This window comes from Myodes glareolus, chromosome 21, assembly GCF_982192425.1.
Source record: "Myodes glareolus chromosome 21, mMyoGla1.1, whole genome shotgun sequence".
NCBI lineage: Eukaryota > Metazoa > Chordata > Mammalia > Rodentia > Cricetidae > Myodes > Myodes glareolus.
The window spans coordinates 18,751,041-18,770,769 of NC_142046.1; the positions used below are offsets into that span (position 1 = coordinate 18,751,041).

Genomic DNA, 19,729 nt, shown 5'->3' on the forward strand with positions numbered 1-19,729 from the left:
GGGTAATATGTAAGCAGCCCCGGAGATCGCGAGAGTTGGCGCCTGCGCGAGATTTCGGATTTAAAGCGACTGGATCATTTCGCACTCTGTCGGCGGAAGTAGGGCGGGAGCGGAGGCGGGGCCTGGGCGGAGCGTGCAGAACGACGACTGCGGGTTCACTGAGGAGTGCAGGACCGGGCAAGGTACTACAGGTCCCGAGTGGTTGGTTGTGCGAGTAGGGAACAAAAACCGCGCGCGGTAAGGGCCCGCGTTCGCGTAGGATGCTGATGTAGCGGAATCCCGCTCCCCACCCCCTCAGGCTCTGTTTGCTCGGTTCGGGTCTGACCGGACTGTGGCGGCTGCCACCCGGGTTTGCCATGGCCCAGCAGAGAGCCCTGCCCCAGAGCAAGGAGACGCTGCTACAGTCCTACAACAAGCGGCTCAAAGACGACATCAAGTCCATCATGGACAACTTCACAGAGATCATCAAGACCGCCAAGGTGTGTGGTCGCTGTTCCGAGGCCAAGGGAAGGCAGGAACTGGGGGCGTTCCCTGGGGTTTGGGTACATAAGTTTGGATACTGTTGAAGGGGTGGGGATGCATTGGAATGTGATCAGTTTGGTGCGGGTGTGGGCGACGAGGCGTCAAAAGTAAAGATCAGCAGGTGGATAGTAAAGCCAAATAATGACAGGCGTGGGTAGAGCAGAGTAGAGGGCTCTGGCCGAATTGCCAGGGCTCTGCTTTAATTACTGGGCACTGTTTCCCCATTGCTGTAGATTCTTGTGATGACTGATGAGTTTGCTCCTTTAATACAATTCCTCATTTTGTGGTGACCCCCAACCACAAAATTGTTTTCGTTGCTACTTAATAACTGTAATTTTGCAACTGTTATAATGAATCGCAGTGTTGTGAGCTGCTGCTCTATGTCTGAGATGCCTCAAGACCACTGAGGTCTGTGTCCGTCTCTAACTGGTCTAACTGTAAGCTGAAAAGTCACTTCCTGCCTGGGAATATGCTTGTCTAGCAGTTACAAAGCCCTGTGTTCAATCCCTAGCACTGGATAAACTAGATGTTGGCACAGCTCTTTACTGTCAGGATTTAGGAAGCGGAGGCAGGAGGATCAGAAGTTCAGGCCAGCCTGAGTTACATGAGACCCAGCCTTAAAAACAAAAGATAATAATAATAATAAGTCTTTTTACTTCTTTATTGAACATCTTATTTTATGTAAACTTTCTCAAAGAAGACTTGGCAGTGTTCTTTTGATGTGATGAAGTCACCTACTGTCACCCACAGAACAAGAGAGGGTTGGAGTGGGCATTGCCAGCTGTCTAGATAGGAAGTAGGGTTCTGGGTATGCAGGAAGGCCTGATAGACAGACTGAGGTGCTGGCTCTTGGAGTGGTGGTGGTGGCTGTTAGCTGTTGGGTTCCTGTCAACCCGGCTAAGCCAGGTGACTGCCTGTGCTGATTCTAAACTTTTTTATTTGTCCCCAGATTGAGGATGAGACACAGGTGTCACGGGCCACTCAGGGTGAACAAGACAATTACGAGATGCATGTGCGAGCTGCCAACATTGTGAGTGGCCAGGGTGGAAAACACCCCTGTAGGAGTCCCCGATGGAACGAAGGAAAATGAGACACAATGGGGCGGGGCAGAGGAAGTTGCCTCTAGTGGGTACTGCGGTGGGTGGGTGGGTGCAATAGACATATGGCCTTGTCCATCCTGTATAGTAGTCAAGAGAAAGGCAGCCATTCTTGCTGACAAAGGTTCCCCAAGGCTGGTTGTGACTGGAAAGGCAAATGGCCTTTTGGCATATGTGAAATGGCGTATGTGAAGTGTGAGCCCCTCTTGATGTTCCAGGGAAAGCCCAATAGGCCAGTGTCTGTGCAGTGGGTACCAGCAAATGACACTGTGTGGGGCAAAGACCCCAGTGAATTCTGCCCAACTTGCAGTTGTGCCATCTCTGGGAAGGAATGGGTCAGAAGGAACCCCCAGGGCATGGTCTTCTGTTGACTTTGAGTTGAGTGCATGGGATATGTTCACGGTTGGGGCCGGAAAGTTCCTTGAAGTGAGCAAACTTTTCCCACCTGTGGTCAGGGTGGGTTCTGATCTTGCCTTCCCAGCTCTCCTCTGTCCTCACAGATGACTCTGTGCAGGCTATGACTCTCTGCTGATCACGAAGTTGAGACTTGCAGAAACCCCCCTGTTGGCCCAGCACCAGTTACACAGGGCAGGGCCACCATCTCCACCTCCTCTCATATTTATCATGATTATAATGGTGGCAGGTCCGAGCTGGTGAGTCACTGATGAAGTTGGTATCTGATCTCAAGCAGTTCCTGATCCTCAATGACTTCCCGTCTGTGAATGAAGCCATTGACCAGCGTAACCAGCAGCTGCGTGCCCTGCAGGAAGAATGTGACCGCAAGCTCATCACCTTGCGGGACGAGGTCTCCATCGACCTCTATGAGCTGGAGGAGGAGTACTACTCGTCCAGGTACAAATAGGGCTGGACTCACATGCAGGTGGTACCTGCTGCCTCCCCAGGCTAACTAGGGCCTTCAAGGGCCTTGTGTTTTTCCAAGTCCTCCTTGGCAGCAGAGCCCCTGACTAGAGCATTTGATGGACAGACAGTCACAGCCGGCCACCAGCTGGTGCCCAGGCCTTCCCCTCAATGAAGTGGGGTGAAAAATCACAGGACTTGGTGTCGAGGCCAGAGAAGGGCATCCCCAGGGGGCGAGGAAGTCCTCCTGGGCAGTTCAGTCTGCCTTACTGCTCTAAATCTCTGTCTTGACACTTCAGCCAAGGCTGGATTGGCCCCTTTTGGCCTCCTGGGTCTATAACTCTGTCCACTCCCTGGGACATCACTGCCTACTGCTTGCCCAGAGATTCAGTTCTATGCAGATGTCATCAAATTCTACAGTGTAGAGGTGGGGAACACTGGGAAGGAGGAGGAAGGAGTTCAAGCAGAGTGGCTCTGAGAACTGTACTTGGATACTTGGATGTCCTGTTTCTGGTCAGCTTGGCCTTATGGGGCTGGAGCTTCCTGGTGTCAGACCTAGGATAGTGTAGGTAGGATCTGTCACCTAGTCCTCTATAGGCCACTTGAATCCTGACAGTTTCTGAGCCGGAGAAGCCCTGAGAAATTAAGAGTACAATGTGAAATATGTGGGAAACTGAGGCTGGAGAATGGAGGCCTGGCTCACATCCCCTCAGCTTGAAATTTAGGTTCCGTCCAGCAGCACCCTCTCCCGGGCAAACCTGGCAGTAGATTTGGGCTCCTGCTGCACAGAAGCTGCAGTGGATGTCCAGAGCTGGGTAGTATGTGATCTAGGGCTTGTTTTTCCCGTCCTAGTCTTTGGGGTCACTGCCAAGCTGGAGCAGTTTTAAAGTTTTCTAGAGAGTTCTAGGGCTATCCTTGATCCCAATATTCATCAGCTTAGCAAATAAATGGGACCATCTCCTCTACCCCCACTCACCAGGATGAATTCTTCCTGTCGCTACCCTTTAGACAGTTACTGCTTCAAGGGCCCTGTGTGGATCAGTCGTGGGGCAGTGACTTAACTCTGCTATAGGAGTTGATGGAGGAGGGGATGAAATTGCTTAAGACAGAAACCCAGTGTGCCAGGTTTCTAAAGCCTCAGTCTCTGCATGGGTTTCTGAGACAACCAGTGTTCCCTTTGGACAGTCACCTTTTTCATATTCCTCATGATACGGCAGCTGCCCCTCTGCCTATGAATTACTTTAAGTGGTAGGGCTCTTCTGTGCAGGGTCAGTGGGTTTCATCTGTACGTCCACACCACCACCAGCTGCCCAGCTTCCCTTCTGCACAGCTACTCCCGCCTATATCCTCACTGCTTGCTGATTCTGACTTTGCCTCCCCTCCACTCTCCTGGGATGCTACTCTTTTGGGCAGTTCAGAGAGGGACTGTTGGGGGCAGGTATGTGGCTAGGGCCTTGTGCATATTAGAAAGCTGCAGAAACAGATGTGATCTAGGTAACCTGCCATGACTGCTGAGGCTTAATCCTTGCCTCTTTCCACCTCTGGTCTTCCCTGTGTAGCATGGGAAGATGGAATGTGTGAAACGGTGGAGCTCGAAGCTGTAGGGCTGGAGCAGTGGTGTGTAGAGAAATGGACCTCTGTTCCTGACTTTTTAATTAGGCCCATTCCCTGATAGGAACAGACAGGTCTCTGCCATGTTGAGCCCTTTGTAAAGTCTTATCACTGCCATACTGTTAATGGGTGGGCAGTCATGATAGGAGGAGACCCACAGGGACAGGGGGAGTCCTAAGTGTCAGGAAGGACATGTGGTCCATGGGGAGAGCTTGCCTAAGTCACTCGGCCTGTTGATGGCATCTTTCTTTGGATGCAAGGGCAGTCAGAACTGGTAGCAGAGGGGCCAGCACAGAGGAGGAGAGGAAGGGGAGGCAATCGGGTGATGTTCATTTCTTAACTCTGCATCTGTCTTGCTTTCCCCTCCCTGGCTTTCCTCTGCCTGCTCCTGTCACTCCTGGGGGTTTCTTGTGGTGGCAAAGCTCAAGTCTCTGCGAAGCTAATGACCTGCCTCTATGTGAAGCTTACTGGAGGCTGGACCTCGACACAGATTCTGCTGATGGCCTCTCAGCCCCTCTTCTGGCGTCCCCGGAGACTGGTGCTGGTCCCCTGCAGTCTGCAGCCCCTTCCCACTCCCATGGTGGTGGCCCTGGCCCCACAGAACACACCTGAGCCCTCCCCAGGGCCCTAGTTTATCAGAAAGGAAGTCCTGTGGGTGCCCACCACAGCCTTACTTTTTTCAGTTTAGCTCCCACTTGGGGACTTCGGGATCAAGAACCACTGTAGCCTCAGGAACCTGGCCAGAACAGAGCCAGTTCCCTGATAGTTCAGGAATGCTGTTCAGTTATTTACAGGCAGATGGCCCTTCGTCTTTAGTGGCTATTCCTGACTGCCAGATGGAAGTTGGTCCCGTTGAGGACCTTGAATAGGGAGGATGGCTGGTGATAGGAAGCCTCAGTTTGTTGAGAATTAGGAGGTGCTCAGTGGACCTTAGCCAAGCCCAGCCATCCGTATTTGACTCAGACTCCTGTATAGAGAGCCCTGTCCACTGCTCGGTGCCTGGAGCACAGTTGTTTGTGCCACCGCTGACAGTCCTAGCAAGGCGGAGGCAGCTAGCCAGGGCACCTTCCTGGGTTCTGCCACCATTTTCATTCTGCTATCTTGTGTGATGAAACTGTTGAATAAAACATTACCTTTTTGTGCTGTTCATTTTTCTGTCCTGATCAGTCCAAGATTCCCCTTGGGTTCCTCAAGCAAAAGCCCCAACTCTGATGTGGGATTCCCCTCTGTATGCTGTGATATGTTTTTATTACCATTGGCTAATAAAAGAAGCTGCTTCAGCCTGTGGCAGGGCAGAATAAAGCCAGGTTGGAAATCTGAACAGAGATATACAGAGAGAGTAGGCAGAGTAAAGGAGACACCATGTAGCTGCTGAAGGAGAAAGATGTCACCGGAACCCTTCTGGTAAGCCACAGCCTTGTGGCGATACACAGATTAATAGAAATGGGTTAATTTAATATGCAAGAGCTAGCTGGGAATATGCTAATATGCTTAAGCTATTGGCCAAACAGTGTTGTAATTAATCTAGTTTCTGTGTGATTATTTGGGTTTGGGCGGCTGGGAAATGAAAACAGTCTCCGCTTACACTCCTCCTTGTATATCCTTGGGCTCCAGGGTAGACCCCTCTTCACTAGCATCTAGTAGGTCCTTGACATTTAGTAAAGGAATGGAAAATCTGCCATTACTTCAAGTTATAAGAGTGCAGCATCTGTACCTCTGGTGCCACCTATTTCTGCCACCTCAACTTAGTGCTGTCATGTCTGTATCTTGGAGTAGGCATGGGCTTGAAGGGGTGTGTCATGCCTAGAGCCACAGACTGAGAAAGTAGGTGGCAAAAACAACTAGGAACTCAGACCCCATTGCCTCTCAGTACCAGGCTCAACACTGACATGCAAAAACCATGACGCTGGGGCATGTGTTTGCCTTCAGCCTGTCACCCCTAACTACCGTGAGCATGCTTCATTCATGAAAGTAGTCATCCCGGATCTATGAGGAACATGGGCTGGTCACCAGGTGGCCCAGCACCTACATAACCAAACAGAAGGTAGCACACAAGTGGGTAGCTGGGGAAGTCACTGACCCATTGATGGAGTTTTCCATCAGAGTGTTGTCTGCAATATGTTAACTGTTGGAAGAACTTAAGAGTGTCACTGAGAAAGTTTAGGCACAGGGTAGAGGAGTTGGGGGAAACACCAGAAGCATCAGTTCGGAAGCATTTCCAAAAACCTTAATGAAAGACTGATTCTTGTGTTTTATTCTGTTTGGCCAATTCTGTCCTTTATATTTAAAAGCAAAGCTTCTCATTTAAAGGACACCACTGTCTTCCTTCAGCTTATGCTGTTGGGAGCAGAACTCCCCGGAGAGATGAACTTCTGTGTCACCATTTTTATTTTATTTTATTTTCTAACGAGCATTAACTTGTGAGTGATCCTAGATTAACTACATGCTACGTAGCATGTGTACAGCAAGGCCTGTATAGGCCCTACTAAGGACTCGCTCTTCCCTCCATTTCCTCATATATAAGCCATTTCAATGCCATCTGCAAGTCTGCAAGGGGATTTTCATCCATAAAAGCTCAATACCATCAAAACAATTGAGATACATGACTACATGTAATCTAGGATCCACGCCATACTCATGTGTCCTCCCCGCCAAGATACCGGTTTGTGTTTTGCTCCGTCTGGCGGAGTGGTCGTGGGGTGCTGGGCATCCCCTGCAGGCTGGATTCTGGGCTTCCGGTTGATTAATTGGGAAGGAGCTAGAACGGTTTCCGTTTTCTGTGGCGGGGCGGGCTGGCCTGAAGTCCAGTCGTTACAGGTTGCTTCTTTCAGAGGAACGCCTCCAGGTTAAGGACTAGCCGGCCCCTCAGGCCTGGCTAATCGAGCTCCGGGTGGGCCGCGGGTGCGTACAACGCGGCTTCCGAGGCTGACTAGCTTGCTAACCGAGAGTGAATTGAGACTAATACTTTGGGTGGTGACTTCCGGTGCTCCTGAGCTAATAGCGAGCGTTGACCTGGCGGCGCCTGCGCACTCGATACTCCCGGCGTGGACAGGCTGAGCAATCGAGCGCTCTGCTATCGGCGCCTGCGTTCATGGTGTCTCCGAGCGTGGTCTCTAACCATGGCCTCTCTGCAAGCTAAGGATGCGTATCTGCAGGACTTGGCCAAGAAGATCTGCGCAAAGCCTGGCCCCGAGCGGCAGGGGAGCAAGTGGGGTAAGGCAGCCTACCCGAGCAGCCTTTGGGAGTGGATGCCGTCGCACTGGCCCGCTCTCCTCGGTCGGGACCCTCCACGCGTGCTACAAGAGTGAGCGGGTACCGGCGGGGACAGCTACGGCTCCTGAGGGCGCTGGGCCGTGATGGAGGGGAAGGTAGTTAGGGAACTACCAGACTCGAACGGAAAGAAAAACGTGCCCGCTAGTGAAGTGTGACGAGGTCACCGAGTTTTCTCACTGGCATGTTTGTCATCTCTTGTCTGTGCGGTGATTCACGCATTGAAAGAACGTGCACTCACTCCGTTCTTGGGCCTTTAGTTTAAAATGCTAATATTTCCTTATCATTGGAAGTGGAAATAAATCTTGCGTCATAAAGAGTTCATTGCCGCTGGGTGGGGAGCCTAAGGCTGAGGACCCCGAGGGTAACGGCCCTGCGCAGGCCTGTCTGGACTACACGGTAAGTTCACCTCTGCATGGGCAACTTCAGGAAACCCATCCAAAAAGTAAAAAAGAGGGGCTGGAGAGATGACTCAGCGGTTAATAGCACTTGTTACTCTTGTATAGGACCCAGATGCGGTTTCCAGCAGCCACATGACAGTTTACAACATCCCTAACTCCAGTTCCGGGGGTCTTACGCCCTCTTCTGGCCTCCACTGGGACCAGGCACGGTTGTGATGATGCACAGGCACACATACTTAAAACACTCATAAAATAAGAGTAAATGAGTCTTTTGGGGTGGGGGCGGGAAACAGAATCGTGGTCCACGTGCCCTTAGTACCAGTATTGGCAAACAGAAGCAAGGCAGATCACTTTAAATAGTTTATTCTGGAGCCCATTTCGAATGACTGTGGCTTGGGAACACGGATTTAGGTTGCCCCAAATTCCAGTTTTCAACACAGAATGTTCTGGAAGCAGTTTCTTTAAGTTTTACAGAACAAAGAAAGCCAAGGCAAGTTTAAAATACATTGGTGTGTGTATCAGGTGGTTATCGTAATATGAGGGAAGCCTTTTTAGGCCCAGATGCTGATAACATTTTTGTTTTTTGTAACAGGGTTTCTCCCTTGGGCAGTGTTGATGCATGCCTTTAATCCCAGCGCTTGGGAGGCAGAGACAGGAGGATCTCTGTGAGTTCAAGGCCAACCTGGTCTATGAGAGCTAGTTCCAAGATAGGCTCTAAGGCTACAGAAAAACCTTGTCTCAAAAAATCAAAAAGAAAACAAAAAGAAAGAGGGTTTCTCTGTGTAGCTTTGACTGTCCTAGAACTCTGTAGACCAGGCTGCTCTCAACTAGAGATCCGCCTGCCTCTGCCTCCGGCTCCAGAGTGCTGGGATTAAAGGCTGTTATGCCCGGAGCTGATGATATTATTAACTTTTAGGTTGATCTGCTAAGTTAATAGATTCTCAAATGGTTTTTTTATCTGTTAGTCACAGATAGAGGTGGGCAAGGATTGAATTATTTATGGGACTAGAGCTAACGTGAGATGAGGTCATTATGCTCTGGACCTGCAACATTCCAGCCTCTCTACACCACTGGGTTCTGATGAGTCCATCAGTCTTTGCGGACACAGCAATGGCGGGCCAGAGTATGAGTACTATCGAAGGCCAGTGTGGTTATCCAATGAGCTTTATTGGGGGTGACTTCTAAGAGCAGACATGATTACAAAATAGCTTATCACCAAAGCCCACCCCAGCATGGGTGGTGGCTCTGCAAAGCTGGAAACCTGGAGTGCACTGCACAGCTTGCAGCTTAGCGGATTGGACAGTGTTAATTCCATGTGGTCCTGCTTGACTAAGAGTCCCTTGGCCTCTCTCCTGTAGAGTCTTGGGGAAGAAGGGCCTAGTGAATCTGGTCAGTTTCAGGACTTCCTGAAGCCTTGAAGTTTAGTTCCTGAGCTTACGGCGCTTCCCTCCAAGATGGAAGGGTTTGTCTAGGAGGAACTTGCTATCGATGAGCCCAGGGTTCAGCTTTGGGTTCGTGCCAGTGTCCTCGTTTGTTCCTGGAAGTGTATTTTGGTGGTGATGACTGAAACCGACTTTGCGTTTCACTCCTCATATGCAATTTGCTGGGTCAAGTGCATGAGTACAGTTTGGACTTTAAAAAAAAAAATGTTAGTTTATTTTTGTTTTTTGAGGCAGGGTCTTGCTATGTAGCCCAGCCTGGCCTCACTCTCAGCAATCCTGGTGCCTTAGCCTCCGAACGCTGGGATTACAGATTTGTGGCCACTGTTGCCCAGGCAGTTGGTGGTGCTAAGCTCAGGATAGGTGGCACTAGCTTAGCAACCTGGTCCTCTGCATCACAAGGATCAGTGCCTCTGCAGGACCTTTCTTTGCTGAGTTGGTCAGAGAAAGGGGATTCAGCTTGCTTTGCATTTCAGCTGTCAGAACAAAACGCTTGGAAGCTGCCGGGCCTCCCAAAAAGAAAAGGAAGAAAACACAAAAGAAATCTCGGGAACAGGAACAGAAAGCCGCAGAGCACAAGACTCAGCCCCCGGGGAAGACGGCTCCCACCTCTGCTAGGGCTAAGAAACCGATGGTATCCAAACAAGAGAAGAGCTCCAGCTCCCTGGAGTCCCCTAAAGGTGAGGGAGCATGCATGATCAGGTCTGGGATGGGGCCTAGAGGCCAATGTCCCCACTGCTCAAAAGTACCAACAGTGAGGGAAGATGATAGGGAGCAGAATGGCCGACAGGGCACAAGAGCTCTTGATGGTCCAGTGCCACATGCCATGTCATGTGACAAGGTGACAACAAGCACTATTTTTGGAGCTGTGCTGGAACTGACTGGCTTGTAAATCCACAAGCGGCGCTGGGGAAGGGAGAGAGAGAAATATGGTGGTGGTTGCTGGGGAGAGCTCCCCTTTCAGCATAGGCTCCTTCCCTGCAGGTGGCCAAGCCACAGCACCCGACTCTGTCTTTGCACTGGATGTCCTACGACAGCGGCTGCATGAGAAGATGCAGCTGGCCCGGGGCCAGGTGAGTGGGGAGTGTTCCTGGGCTCCTGGAGCAGGCTTGTCGAGTGCTCCCCCCCCCAGTTCTCTGCCAACCTGGGATGTGTGACACTGTAGTTGGTCTTTTGTTCTACTCTCTCTCTTTGGGGGCCCACCACTCAGCTCCCAAATACTCAGAGACTTATTTTTACTTATGAATGTCCAGCCTTAGCTTGGCTTATTTCTAGCTAGCTTTTCTTAATTTAAATTGTCCCATCTACCTTTTGCCTCTGGTCTTTTACCTTCCTAGAAACTATATACCTCTCCTTCTTGCTCCATGCCTGGTTGTGTGACTGACCCCTGGGATTCTCCTCTCCTCCTTTTCTTGTTCCCCTTCTTGCTTCTCTTCTCTCTGCCTGCCAGACCCGCCTATTTCTCTTTCCTGACTTGCTATTGGCTGTTCGGCTCTATTAGACCAATCAGGTGTTTAAACAGGCTTTACAGAGTTAAACAAATGCAACATGAAAGAATGCAGCACATCTCTGTATCATTAAACAAATATTCCACAGCATAAATGAATATAACACATCTTTAACTAATATTCTACAACAGGGCACCTCTTGGCTGAGGTAGCAGGTGTAGTTCCTTTCTTGAGTACCTCAGTCCCCAGAGACATCTGCCTCCTGAATGCTCTGTGTCCCTCAGAGAAGCGTAGCCTCCTTCTTTTGGGGAGCTGCCTCCACTGATGCCACATGGGTAGAGTATAGCCTGAGTTGTTCCTCTAAAGATTAGTGTCCAGAAGCGAGGTGACCTGACTAACCTTGACGTAGTGCTACATGGTCCTGACTACCTCTGTGCCCATCCCCCACCCTCCCCTGCTGCTCTTTCTAAGGCTTTTCTCTTGAACTTTAACTTCTCACCATCCCAATATATGCCATTCACCATCTCCAGGTTCCTAAGGTCAAGGCTCAAGGCCCTCTGTCCTGCAGCACAGGCCTCGGTTGGTCAGATGAAAAGCACTCTCTCTGGCTGTGGTACAGGAAGGGGTAGAGAGAGCACTCAACCTGAGTCCATCATGAGCAGAATATACAGTGGTTAGGACAGACTCTCCATAGAAACCCAGTCTAAGTACTGAATTCTAGGACAGTGCAAGATGAAGCTCTGGTGTGCTTGGGGGTGGGGGAGGCTGGGAACCGGAGCAGGGGTTCTTCCTAGGGCTTCCTCACCACTGGTGTTATTTGGATCTGGGGAACAGGTCAGATGCTGGTGAAGCATGGACTTGTGGCCTGTGTGAGGATTTTTTTTCTCATCTCAGCCATATGCAGACAGGACTTCGAGATTGAATGAGTTCTCATCCCTTATGTTTTACCCTTTTCCCTCAGGGTAGCACCAAGGAGCTGTCAGCTGCCACGCTAGAGAAAAGACAGCGGAGGAAACAGGAGAGGGAACGGAAGAAGAGGAAGCGGAAGGAGCTTCGAGCAAAGGAGAAGGCTGCAAAGGCTGAGAACAAGGAGGAGCCAGCCAAGGCACCCCCAGATGTGGCCTGCAAGGAGCCGCAGGAGTCAGGGCTTATCTTTAATAAGGTGGGGGCTGCGCGGGCTGAATGCCTTTGGCCTAACTTTGCACCTTGTTGTTGGTATAGGTGCATGTTGGTGACTCATCTAAGGGAACAAAAGCCATGTCATTGGTCTATGTCACTGCCTCACTGATGTGCCTCTTACCTGCAGGTGGAAGTGACTGAAGAGGAGCCGGCCAGCAAGCCCCAGCGGAAGAAGGAGAAGCGGCAGAAGGTGAAGGGGAACCTGACACCACTAACGGGCAGGAACTACAGGCAACTGCTGGAGCGTCTGCAAGCCCGGCAGGGCCGGCTGGAGGAGCTGCGAGACCAGGATGCAGGCAAGGCCCAAGAACTGGAGGCCAAGATGAAGTGGACCAACTTGCTGTACAAGGCGGAGGGTGTGAAGATCCGTGACAATGAGCACCTGCTGCGAGAAGCCTTGAAGCGCAAGGAGAAGCGCAAGGCACAGCGGCAGCGCCGGTGGGAGAAGCGCTCAGAGCACGTGGTAGAAAAGATGCAGCAGCGCCAGGACAAGCGGCGTCAGAACCTGCGCAAGAAGAAGGCCGCGAAGGCCGAACGGCGGCTGCAGAAGGCCCGCAAGAAGGGCCGGATACTGCCACAGGACCTGGAGCGTGCAGGCCTCTCCTGAGCAGCTAGCACCTGCCACATTCCTGGCCAGACACCTAGGTGACAGACCGAGGGTCTCCTATGTGAGACTGGTGCGTTCTTGCACCACACAGCCATAGTGAGGGCTCCAGTTGTGTGCTGAGATGTTTTGCCATCGTCCTTAATTAGAACAGTGTCCTCCAGCCCCTGGGAGGGATGAAGAGGATCTGTGCCCAAGTCTTGTGAGGGTGTATGTGTGTCTGTGTCTGCCTGTCTGTCTCTGTGTGTATTCATGTTTCTGAAGGCTCCAGAAGCAAGGTAGTAGCAGTTGAGGTGAGCTGCCCACCTGTATTTCTGGTGACCATGAGAACCAAAGGCCTTGACTACTGCTTCTGTGTTCACAAGTCCCTGGCAACAGAAGAGAGCCCACAGTAGTTCTTGGGGGAATCTGATCCAGTTAGGTCTGTCTCTGGGCCAGAGCTCCGAAACCCAGAGTCTGGGATCTGCAGGATGTGCCTTGGGTAACATGACCTCCTGTGAGCCAGTTGGTGTCAGAGGCTTGGGAAGTAGTGGTGTGTCGGCTAGTTTATGTCAGTTTAACACAAACTAGAGTTATCTGAGAGGAGGGAGCCTCACTGAGGAGAATAAGACAAACTCACTAGATTGGCCGGTGGGCAAGTCTGTGGTCCACTTTCTTTACTGGTGAATGATGTGGCAGGGCCCAGTTCATTGTGGGCAGTGCCACCTCTGGGCTCGTCCCGAGTTAGATAAGAAAGCTGGCCATGGAGAACAAACCAGCAAGCGATGTTCCTCTATGGCTTTTGCTTTAGTTCTGCCTCGAGGTTCTTGCCCTGACTTCTCTTGGTGATGTACTGTTACCTGGAAATTAACATGAAATAAACCTTTTCCTCCCCCAAGTTGATTTTGGTTATGGTGTTTTCTGTTATGACAGCAACAGTAAGTCACTGTGGTTTTGGTGGCAGGGAGTCTGGGCAGAATGGCTGCTGGGGTGCTGGTCAAGGCAAGGTTGTAAATGGGGGTGGGACTACTGTTAGCCAGTGAGAAGAATGACGGACTGCAGGTGCAGAGTCACCCTCCCAGGGGAGCGAATGGGTTCAGGAGTGGCTTGTTGGACTGAAGTATCTTTGTAGTTTGTAAAGACTAAGCAGATTAAATAATTGTTGGGTGTTATGACATGTGCCTTTAGTTCACAGCATTCAGGAGACAGGCAGGTGGGTCTCGTGGGTTTGAGGCCAACTAGGGCTACAAGAGACCCTGTCTCAAAAGAAAAATGTCATCTAGACAGAAGTGGTGGCACACTCCTATAATCTCGGCACAGGAGAGGCCAAGGCAAGATGGTGGTAAGCAACAAAAAGAAATTCAAACTGTCCTAAAAAATGAACAGAGCTGGGGCGATACCTCAGCTGGTAAAGCAGTAGCCGTGTGAGCCAGACAACCCAGCTTTAATATTTGGAAAACTTCAAAATCCAGATGAGTGCACCTACAATTCCAACACTCACTGAAAGATGGGAGGTAGAGCCAGAATTTCCCTGGGAGCTCTTAAGCCAGCTTTCCGGGAGTACGTGGTAGCAGAAAGAGGAGAGAACCTGCCCCAGCAAGATGGAAGTCGGAACCAACTCCAGTGAAAGTACCTAGGCACATACACATGCCCACCCCAACAAAAGAACCAAAAGCACCAGGTGAGATGGCTCTGGGCAAAGCACTTCCTGTCGAGCCTGATGACCTGAGCCCCATCTTCAGAGCCTGCAGTGAGCAGAGCACTGGCCTAAGCATGGTGCTCTAGTACACGGGAGTAATGGGAAAGAAATCTAGAATACTGGACAGATACAGTTAGGCAGGGGCTAGAGTTCTAAGTTTTTGAAGGTGTAAAACGTAATGTGTATTGTAAACCATTCCGGGAGAACCACTGGTTATGGTTTGAGTCCATAATGTCCTCAAAGACTGAGTCTCCTAGTGGTGTAGGTGTTTGGTGGGAGGTTCTGTGGTGAAAGCTTTTTTCTTAACAAAGGTGGTTATCCTGATGAGGGCCTTATTCCTTGGGCTTCCTCTTCCCCCTCGTGCCATCTAGCCAGATTTTGTAAAGAGCCTGCCAATGAGCCACCTGTGCCTGGATTAAAGGACAGGCCCCCTTGCCCATGTATATGCAACCCCATTTGGTTTTTGGTACATTTTTTTTTCTTTTTTTACAAATGGAAAGTGTTTTGTTGATTTCTTTCACTATGTGTCTTCCTTTGTGCAACACTGAAATTATTTTCTAACTGGTACCCTCAGAGGCCAGAAGAGGGGGCCCGATGCCCGGAACTAGAGTTAAGGACAGTTATGAGCCACCATGTGGGTGCTAGCAACCAAACCCCAGGTCCTCTGCAAAAACAATAGGTGTCTTCTGAGCCATTTCTCCAGTCCTGCTTGTGTACCTTTGATAGAAGGTCTTTTTGTTGTTTTGCCAGACATGGTAGAGAATATCTATAATCCCATGAGGCAGAGGGATGGCTCTTTGAGGTAGCTGGTGGTCACATCGTAGCAAAATTCAGGAAGGAGAAAACAGGATTTCAGGAAGGTAGGTTACACCCCTCAAGGTCATCTTCAGTGTCCCTTCTCTGCCAGTCATGCAGGTGACCCATATAAGTAGGGTCCTTAAAGCCAGTAAAAGAGGCGGAGACAGCCCTTCTTCCTGCTGTTAGGAGTCCCATAAGAGGACCAAACTGTGGGACCCTCACCCCTTCTTCTCAAAGGGTCAAGAAGAAATTTCCTAGCAGAATATTTTCCCAGGAAGGTAGTGGCCTTCCCCTCTCCCACCCAGGATATTCTGAGCACAAGGTCCCTTAGCTCAGCCCAGCCAGCCACCTGGTACAGGCTGATAAAGATGGCCTAACTCAAGCCTTGCTCTAAAAACAAGAAAAAAGCTTACTTAACAAAATGTGAGGGAGCAAAAGTCCTTGTACCCATGCCAAAGCAGCTTCAAAGATTCTCTTTGTAGTTATGCCTTTAAAAGCTTACCCAACAGAGGAGATACAGCTCCTCTCTACCTTGTTGTAACGGGGATGGAGATGAGTTCCAAACATGTTTGTATTATGCTGATTAAACCTTTCTTATTACAGTCTTATTACAGAGACCTCTCTGGGGGGTCGTGATCTGGGCACAACACAAACTACACAACTGTAACACGTATGCAGAGTGTCTAGGTCAGTCTCTTGCGGGCTCACTGACTGTAGGTTCAGTCTCTGTGAGCATATGTATGTATTTCTAAATATAAATACAACGTGCTCAGTCTGCGTAATATTACCTGTGTTATATGTGATTTCATGGTTGACTACTCGGTACTGAATATCCAATTTGAGGACTCTTTGCGAGGCCAAAGTTACATTTTAAGTTTTAATGACTATGCCCGAGGCCAACAAAAATGCCTCTGATCTGCAAGCCCCTTGCCCAAGGACAGAGAGTTCCTGAAATGCTGGAGGCTGTGGTTTATGGGAGATGACAACACACTGCATGTTTTCACTCCCCTACACAAGTTTGTTTGACCCGTCTGCACCAGATGTGCATGCATGATCACATGTGAGGGTCACAGGCAGGAAACACATCAGGATGCACGCTTGTGTCCGATTGATTGGATGCAGGCTGGAGGTATGCTAGGATGTATGCTTGCCCCTGATGGTACTTGATGGGAAATGCAATGAATTATGGGTTTTCCTTCTTAATCCATGGTAAACCATGATGTGGGGGCCATTTTCCAGGAACCAGTGTCTGAGCCTGGCCAGTGACCACTCACCTGGTCAGTACTTAATTAAAGCTTCCTTCAAATTTGGCTTTAAATTGTGGTAGTGATCTTATTCTCGATCAGTGGGGTTAATATCTTCTCTGAGGAAAACTATCTCCCACTCTGAGCATTCCTTAGGTGCATTTAAGGTGCCAGGAGATTCCTCCCGCTTGCTTGTTAGCAGATCAATTGCTGCTCTTGTTCAGATCTTGTTTAGGCAGCCGTGTTGATGAGACTTCAGGGGTGTAGCTTCTAGGAGAGGAAACCTTACCACAAACTTCCTGTTCCTCTGTCTCTAACAATTCTTCTTCTCCCTTTCCTGCAGTGATCCCTGGAACTTAGGCACAGGATGCAGCAATTAGGGTAGGGAGGCACGTGGTTGTTCTTTGCAATTTGATCAGTTGTGGCTTTCTGTTATGGTTTCTGTCTCTCGCAAGGAGAGCCTTCTGTGATGAGGGGTTATTTTTATTTTTTTATTGGTATTATTCTTGCTTGTTTATTTCCCCAAAGATTTGTTTGTTTTTATTATATATGAGTGTTTTACCTGCATGTAAGTGTACTGTATTCATGCCTGGTGCCTGTGGAGGCCAGAAGAGGGCGCTAGGTCCCTTAGATTGGTTGTGAGCGGCAGTGTAGGTTCTGGGAACTGAATCTCCATTCTCTTCAAGAGCAGCAAGTGTTCCTAAGCGCTAAGCATTTTCTCTGTTCTTAACAATTAACTCTTGAAGATCTGCATTTTAGCTAGTTTGGTGTCTCATGTCTTTAATGGAAGGCAGAAGCAGGTGAATCTCTGTGAGTTTGAGGCCAACTTGAGTTACAGAGTGAGTTCTGGGACAGCAGAGTTGTTACACACACCAAAAAAATTCCTGTTTCAAAAAATCCAAAACAAAAATTAGTTTTCTTAGGAAAAAGGGGGGAGGGCAGCAAACAAATAAACCCAGTTGCATGGATGTTTCTTACCCTGCTCTGCACTGACGTAGTCATACTTTGACATCACTCTTCAAGTACCAAGTCCTCTAGTGACATTCCAGGGACAGCTGTAAGAAAGTTCACCAGTTCCTGGTGACCTAATTGGCTCACCGGTGCTGCTGCTGCTGCTGCTGCTGCTGGGGAAGGCACTGAGATCCGAAGACCATACCAGGGTTCTTGTCATGATACTGGTACTTCAGAGGTGAGGTACAGTCAAGACCTGGGAGGGAGTTTTTATTACAGACTGAAAGTATGAGATAGATAGATAAATGAAAGAGAGAGAGAGAGAGAGAGAGAGAGAGAGAGAGAGAGAGAGAGACACTCTTCAAGAGAGTCACAGCCTCGAGAATTTTGCGTAGCTCTGTCTTATGGGCAAACTTTCATACTTTAACAGAAAGGAAGATTATTCATGAACTGAGATGGGAAGAAAGGCAGAAAATTTAGCAATTTCCCCTTAAGATTTTTTTTCTGTCTTCACATTGAGTTTTCGGATGTGTCACAGTGTCAGTGCATGATGGGGACAATTCACAAGTATGAAGACGCCATTATGATAAAGCAAAGCAAAAGATAGTTAATGGCAAGGCATCTCAGTTGGCCATGTTGTCCCACTTGGTTTTGGGTAGTCTTGTCTTCACTGTCACTGGGATTTTTAGAGCTAAAGTCTAGGCACAGCTATCCAACCTAACACATTAATGAAAGAGATGAATCATAATGAAAAATAGAGAAGAGGTTTGCTCAGCGCAGCCACACTGGGAAGATAAAAGGGCCCAGGGATCCCCAAGCCCTTCTTCAGGATAACCATCAAGAGGTTTGGTTCGAGGAAATGAAACAGTTAAGCCAAACTGACCAAGATGCAGACCCACAAAACGTTGTCTCAGCTCCAGTCCTGCAAAGAGATCTGATGGACTGTTACTCTGTTGGTAGCTGTCTTCCCCGGGAAGACAGACCAATCTGGTTTCTACACAATGATTACTTCTGTTCCAGAGTAATTGTGCCCCTCTGGGGATTGTGGGGGATTTATCCTGTGAGGGTTTGCTCTTCCTGAAATCCACAGTAACTCCAGAGGAAAAAGGTTAAAGGCACTGTATGCCTAGTGTGGTGTTGCACACCTTTAATCCAACACTTACGAGGCAGAGGCAGGTGAATCTCTGTGAATTCAAGAGAAGTCTGTCCGGTCTGCATAGCGAGTTCCATGGCAGTTAGGGCTATATATAGAGACAGTATCTCAGAAGAAACAAACCAAACAACCAACCAACCAAACAGAAAAAGATGATGTAGCTCTGTGCCCTCAGCCCAAGTGAGGCCAAGATAAGGCAGAGGAGCCAGGATTTCATCTTGTGTTCAGTTACCTTGTGTGCCTAAGAGCGTGGTCAGCACTTTTTAGCAAAAATAGCACATAGTTGGTTCAGTTCTGTTCCATCATCCACATGGGGCTGAGGCAACACAGCTCTGAGGTGACAATAGCCACTGGCCACCTCACGGGTTCCTTTGCGTCATATGCCTGTTGTTACAGCCATTTCTCAACTTGATTGTTTTGGAAATGGAAAAGAAATGTGCTGCTTTCCACCAGAGAGCCTTGCCTTTAAAGTGTCAAGCAGGCATTTAAATCTGTGCATCTTTTTTGTCTCAGGTTCACTCTTCCTGGAGGGGCCTGTTGTCTAAAAAAACCCTGTGAATTCTGTCAGGTTCCTAACCTAACATTTGTCTAAGATCAGAGCATGCGTGCGAGGTTCCATCCTGTTCTCAAGTGTAATTGTACATCGCTTATCAATTGTACTACTTTTAAGTTTTTGTTCGTGTTTTAGCAGATCACATGTGAGGCCAACTCTCAACCACAGTGAAGAACAGGACCCCCTTTGTATTAGCAATGAAAACCCAGTGGATACCGGGCAGTGGTGGCACACCCCTTTAGTCTCAGTACTAGGGAGGTAGAGGCAGGTGGATCTCTGAGTCTGAGGACAGCCTGGTCTACAAAGTAAGTTCAAGGACAGTCAGGGCTACAGAGAAAAACCCTGTCTCAAAAGACCAAACAACAACAACAACCAAAAAACATCTATATTTTCACACACGAATATGAAGAGGTCAGAAGAGGGCATCGGATACCCTGGAGTTGTAGTTTCAGGCAGTTATGAGCTGCCTGATATGGGTATTGGTGCTAGGAAGTTTCTGACCCCTGAGAAAAGAGCAAAGAACAAATCCAATTATAATTATATTTATTGATTAGCCATTAGCAGTAAAACAGCTTTAAAGACAAATCCCAGGTATGTCATGAAGAAGAGGTGTGGGGAAAGGCTTTTTTAATGGGAAACCCACAAGAAGACCTTCAATATCTACACAAGCAAGCAACAATTGGTCTATTCTGCCAAGGTAAGTGGTTCGGGCAACTCAAAATAGTATTTGGGTGTCTGTGTAAGCAAGTTACAGAAACCAAAATGCAGTTGGTCATATCGTAACAAGTAGATGGTCATGGCTATAGATTTCAATGTGGGGGGATCACTGAGTCAGGGTTATTTGGAACTTATTTTCTGGAATCTGGAGTCAGAGGCAAACTGCTACCAAGATGGCTGCCCGGCAAAATGGTGTTTCTTTATCC

At 49.1% G+C, this 19,729-nt stretch overlaps 2 protein-coding genes across 2 annotated transcripts; both read left to right on the forward strand.

Moving 5' to 3' along the window:
- The first annotated feature begins 97 nt into the window (after positions 1 to 97).
- On the forward strand, positions 98 to 5,226 carry Med22 (mediator complex subunit 22). Its single transcript, XM_048431817.3, has 5 exons — positions 98 to 182; positions 299 to 479; positions 1,472 to 1,552; positions 2,263 to 2,471; positions 4,511 to 5,226. The coding sequence occupies exons 2-5, from the start codon at positions 357 to 359 to the stop codon at positions 4,698 to 4,700; spliced, it is 603 nt and encodes a 200-aa protein (XP_048287774.1). The 5' UTR covers positions 98 to 182; positions 299 to 356; the 3' UTR covers positions 4,701 to 5,226.
- A 1,902-nt stretch (positions 5,227 to 7,128) lies between these two features.
- On the forward strand, positions 7,129 to 13,309 carry Surf6 (surfeit 6). The gene is made up of 5 exons (XM_048431808.3): positions 7,129 to 7,301; positions 9,675 to 9,878; positions 10,183 to 10,271; positions 11,608 to 11,808; positions 11,953 to 13,309. Exons 1-5 carry the CDS (start codon positions 7,208 to 7,210, stop codon positions 12,430 to 12,432), a joined length of 1,068 nt encoding a protein of 355 aa, XP_048287765.3. The 5' UTR covers positions 7,129 to 7,207; the 3' UTR covers positions 12,433 to 13,309.
- Positions 13,310 to 19,729: the final 6,420 nt, after the last annotated feature.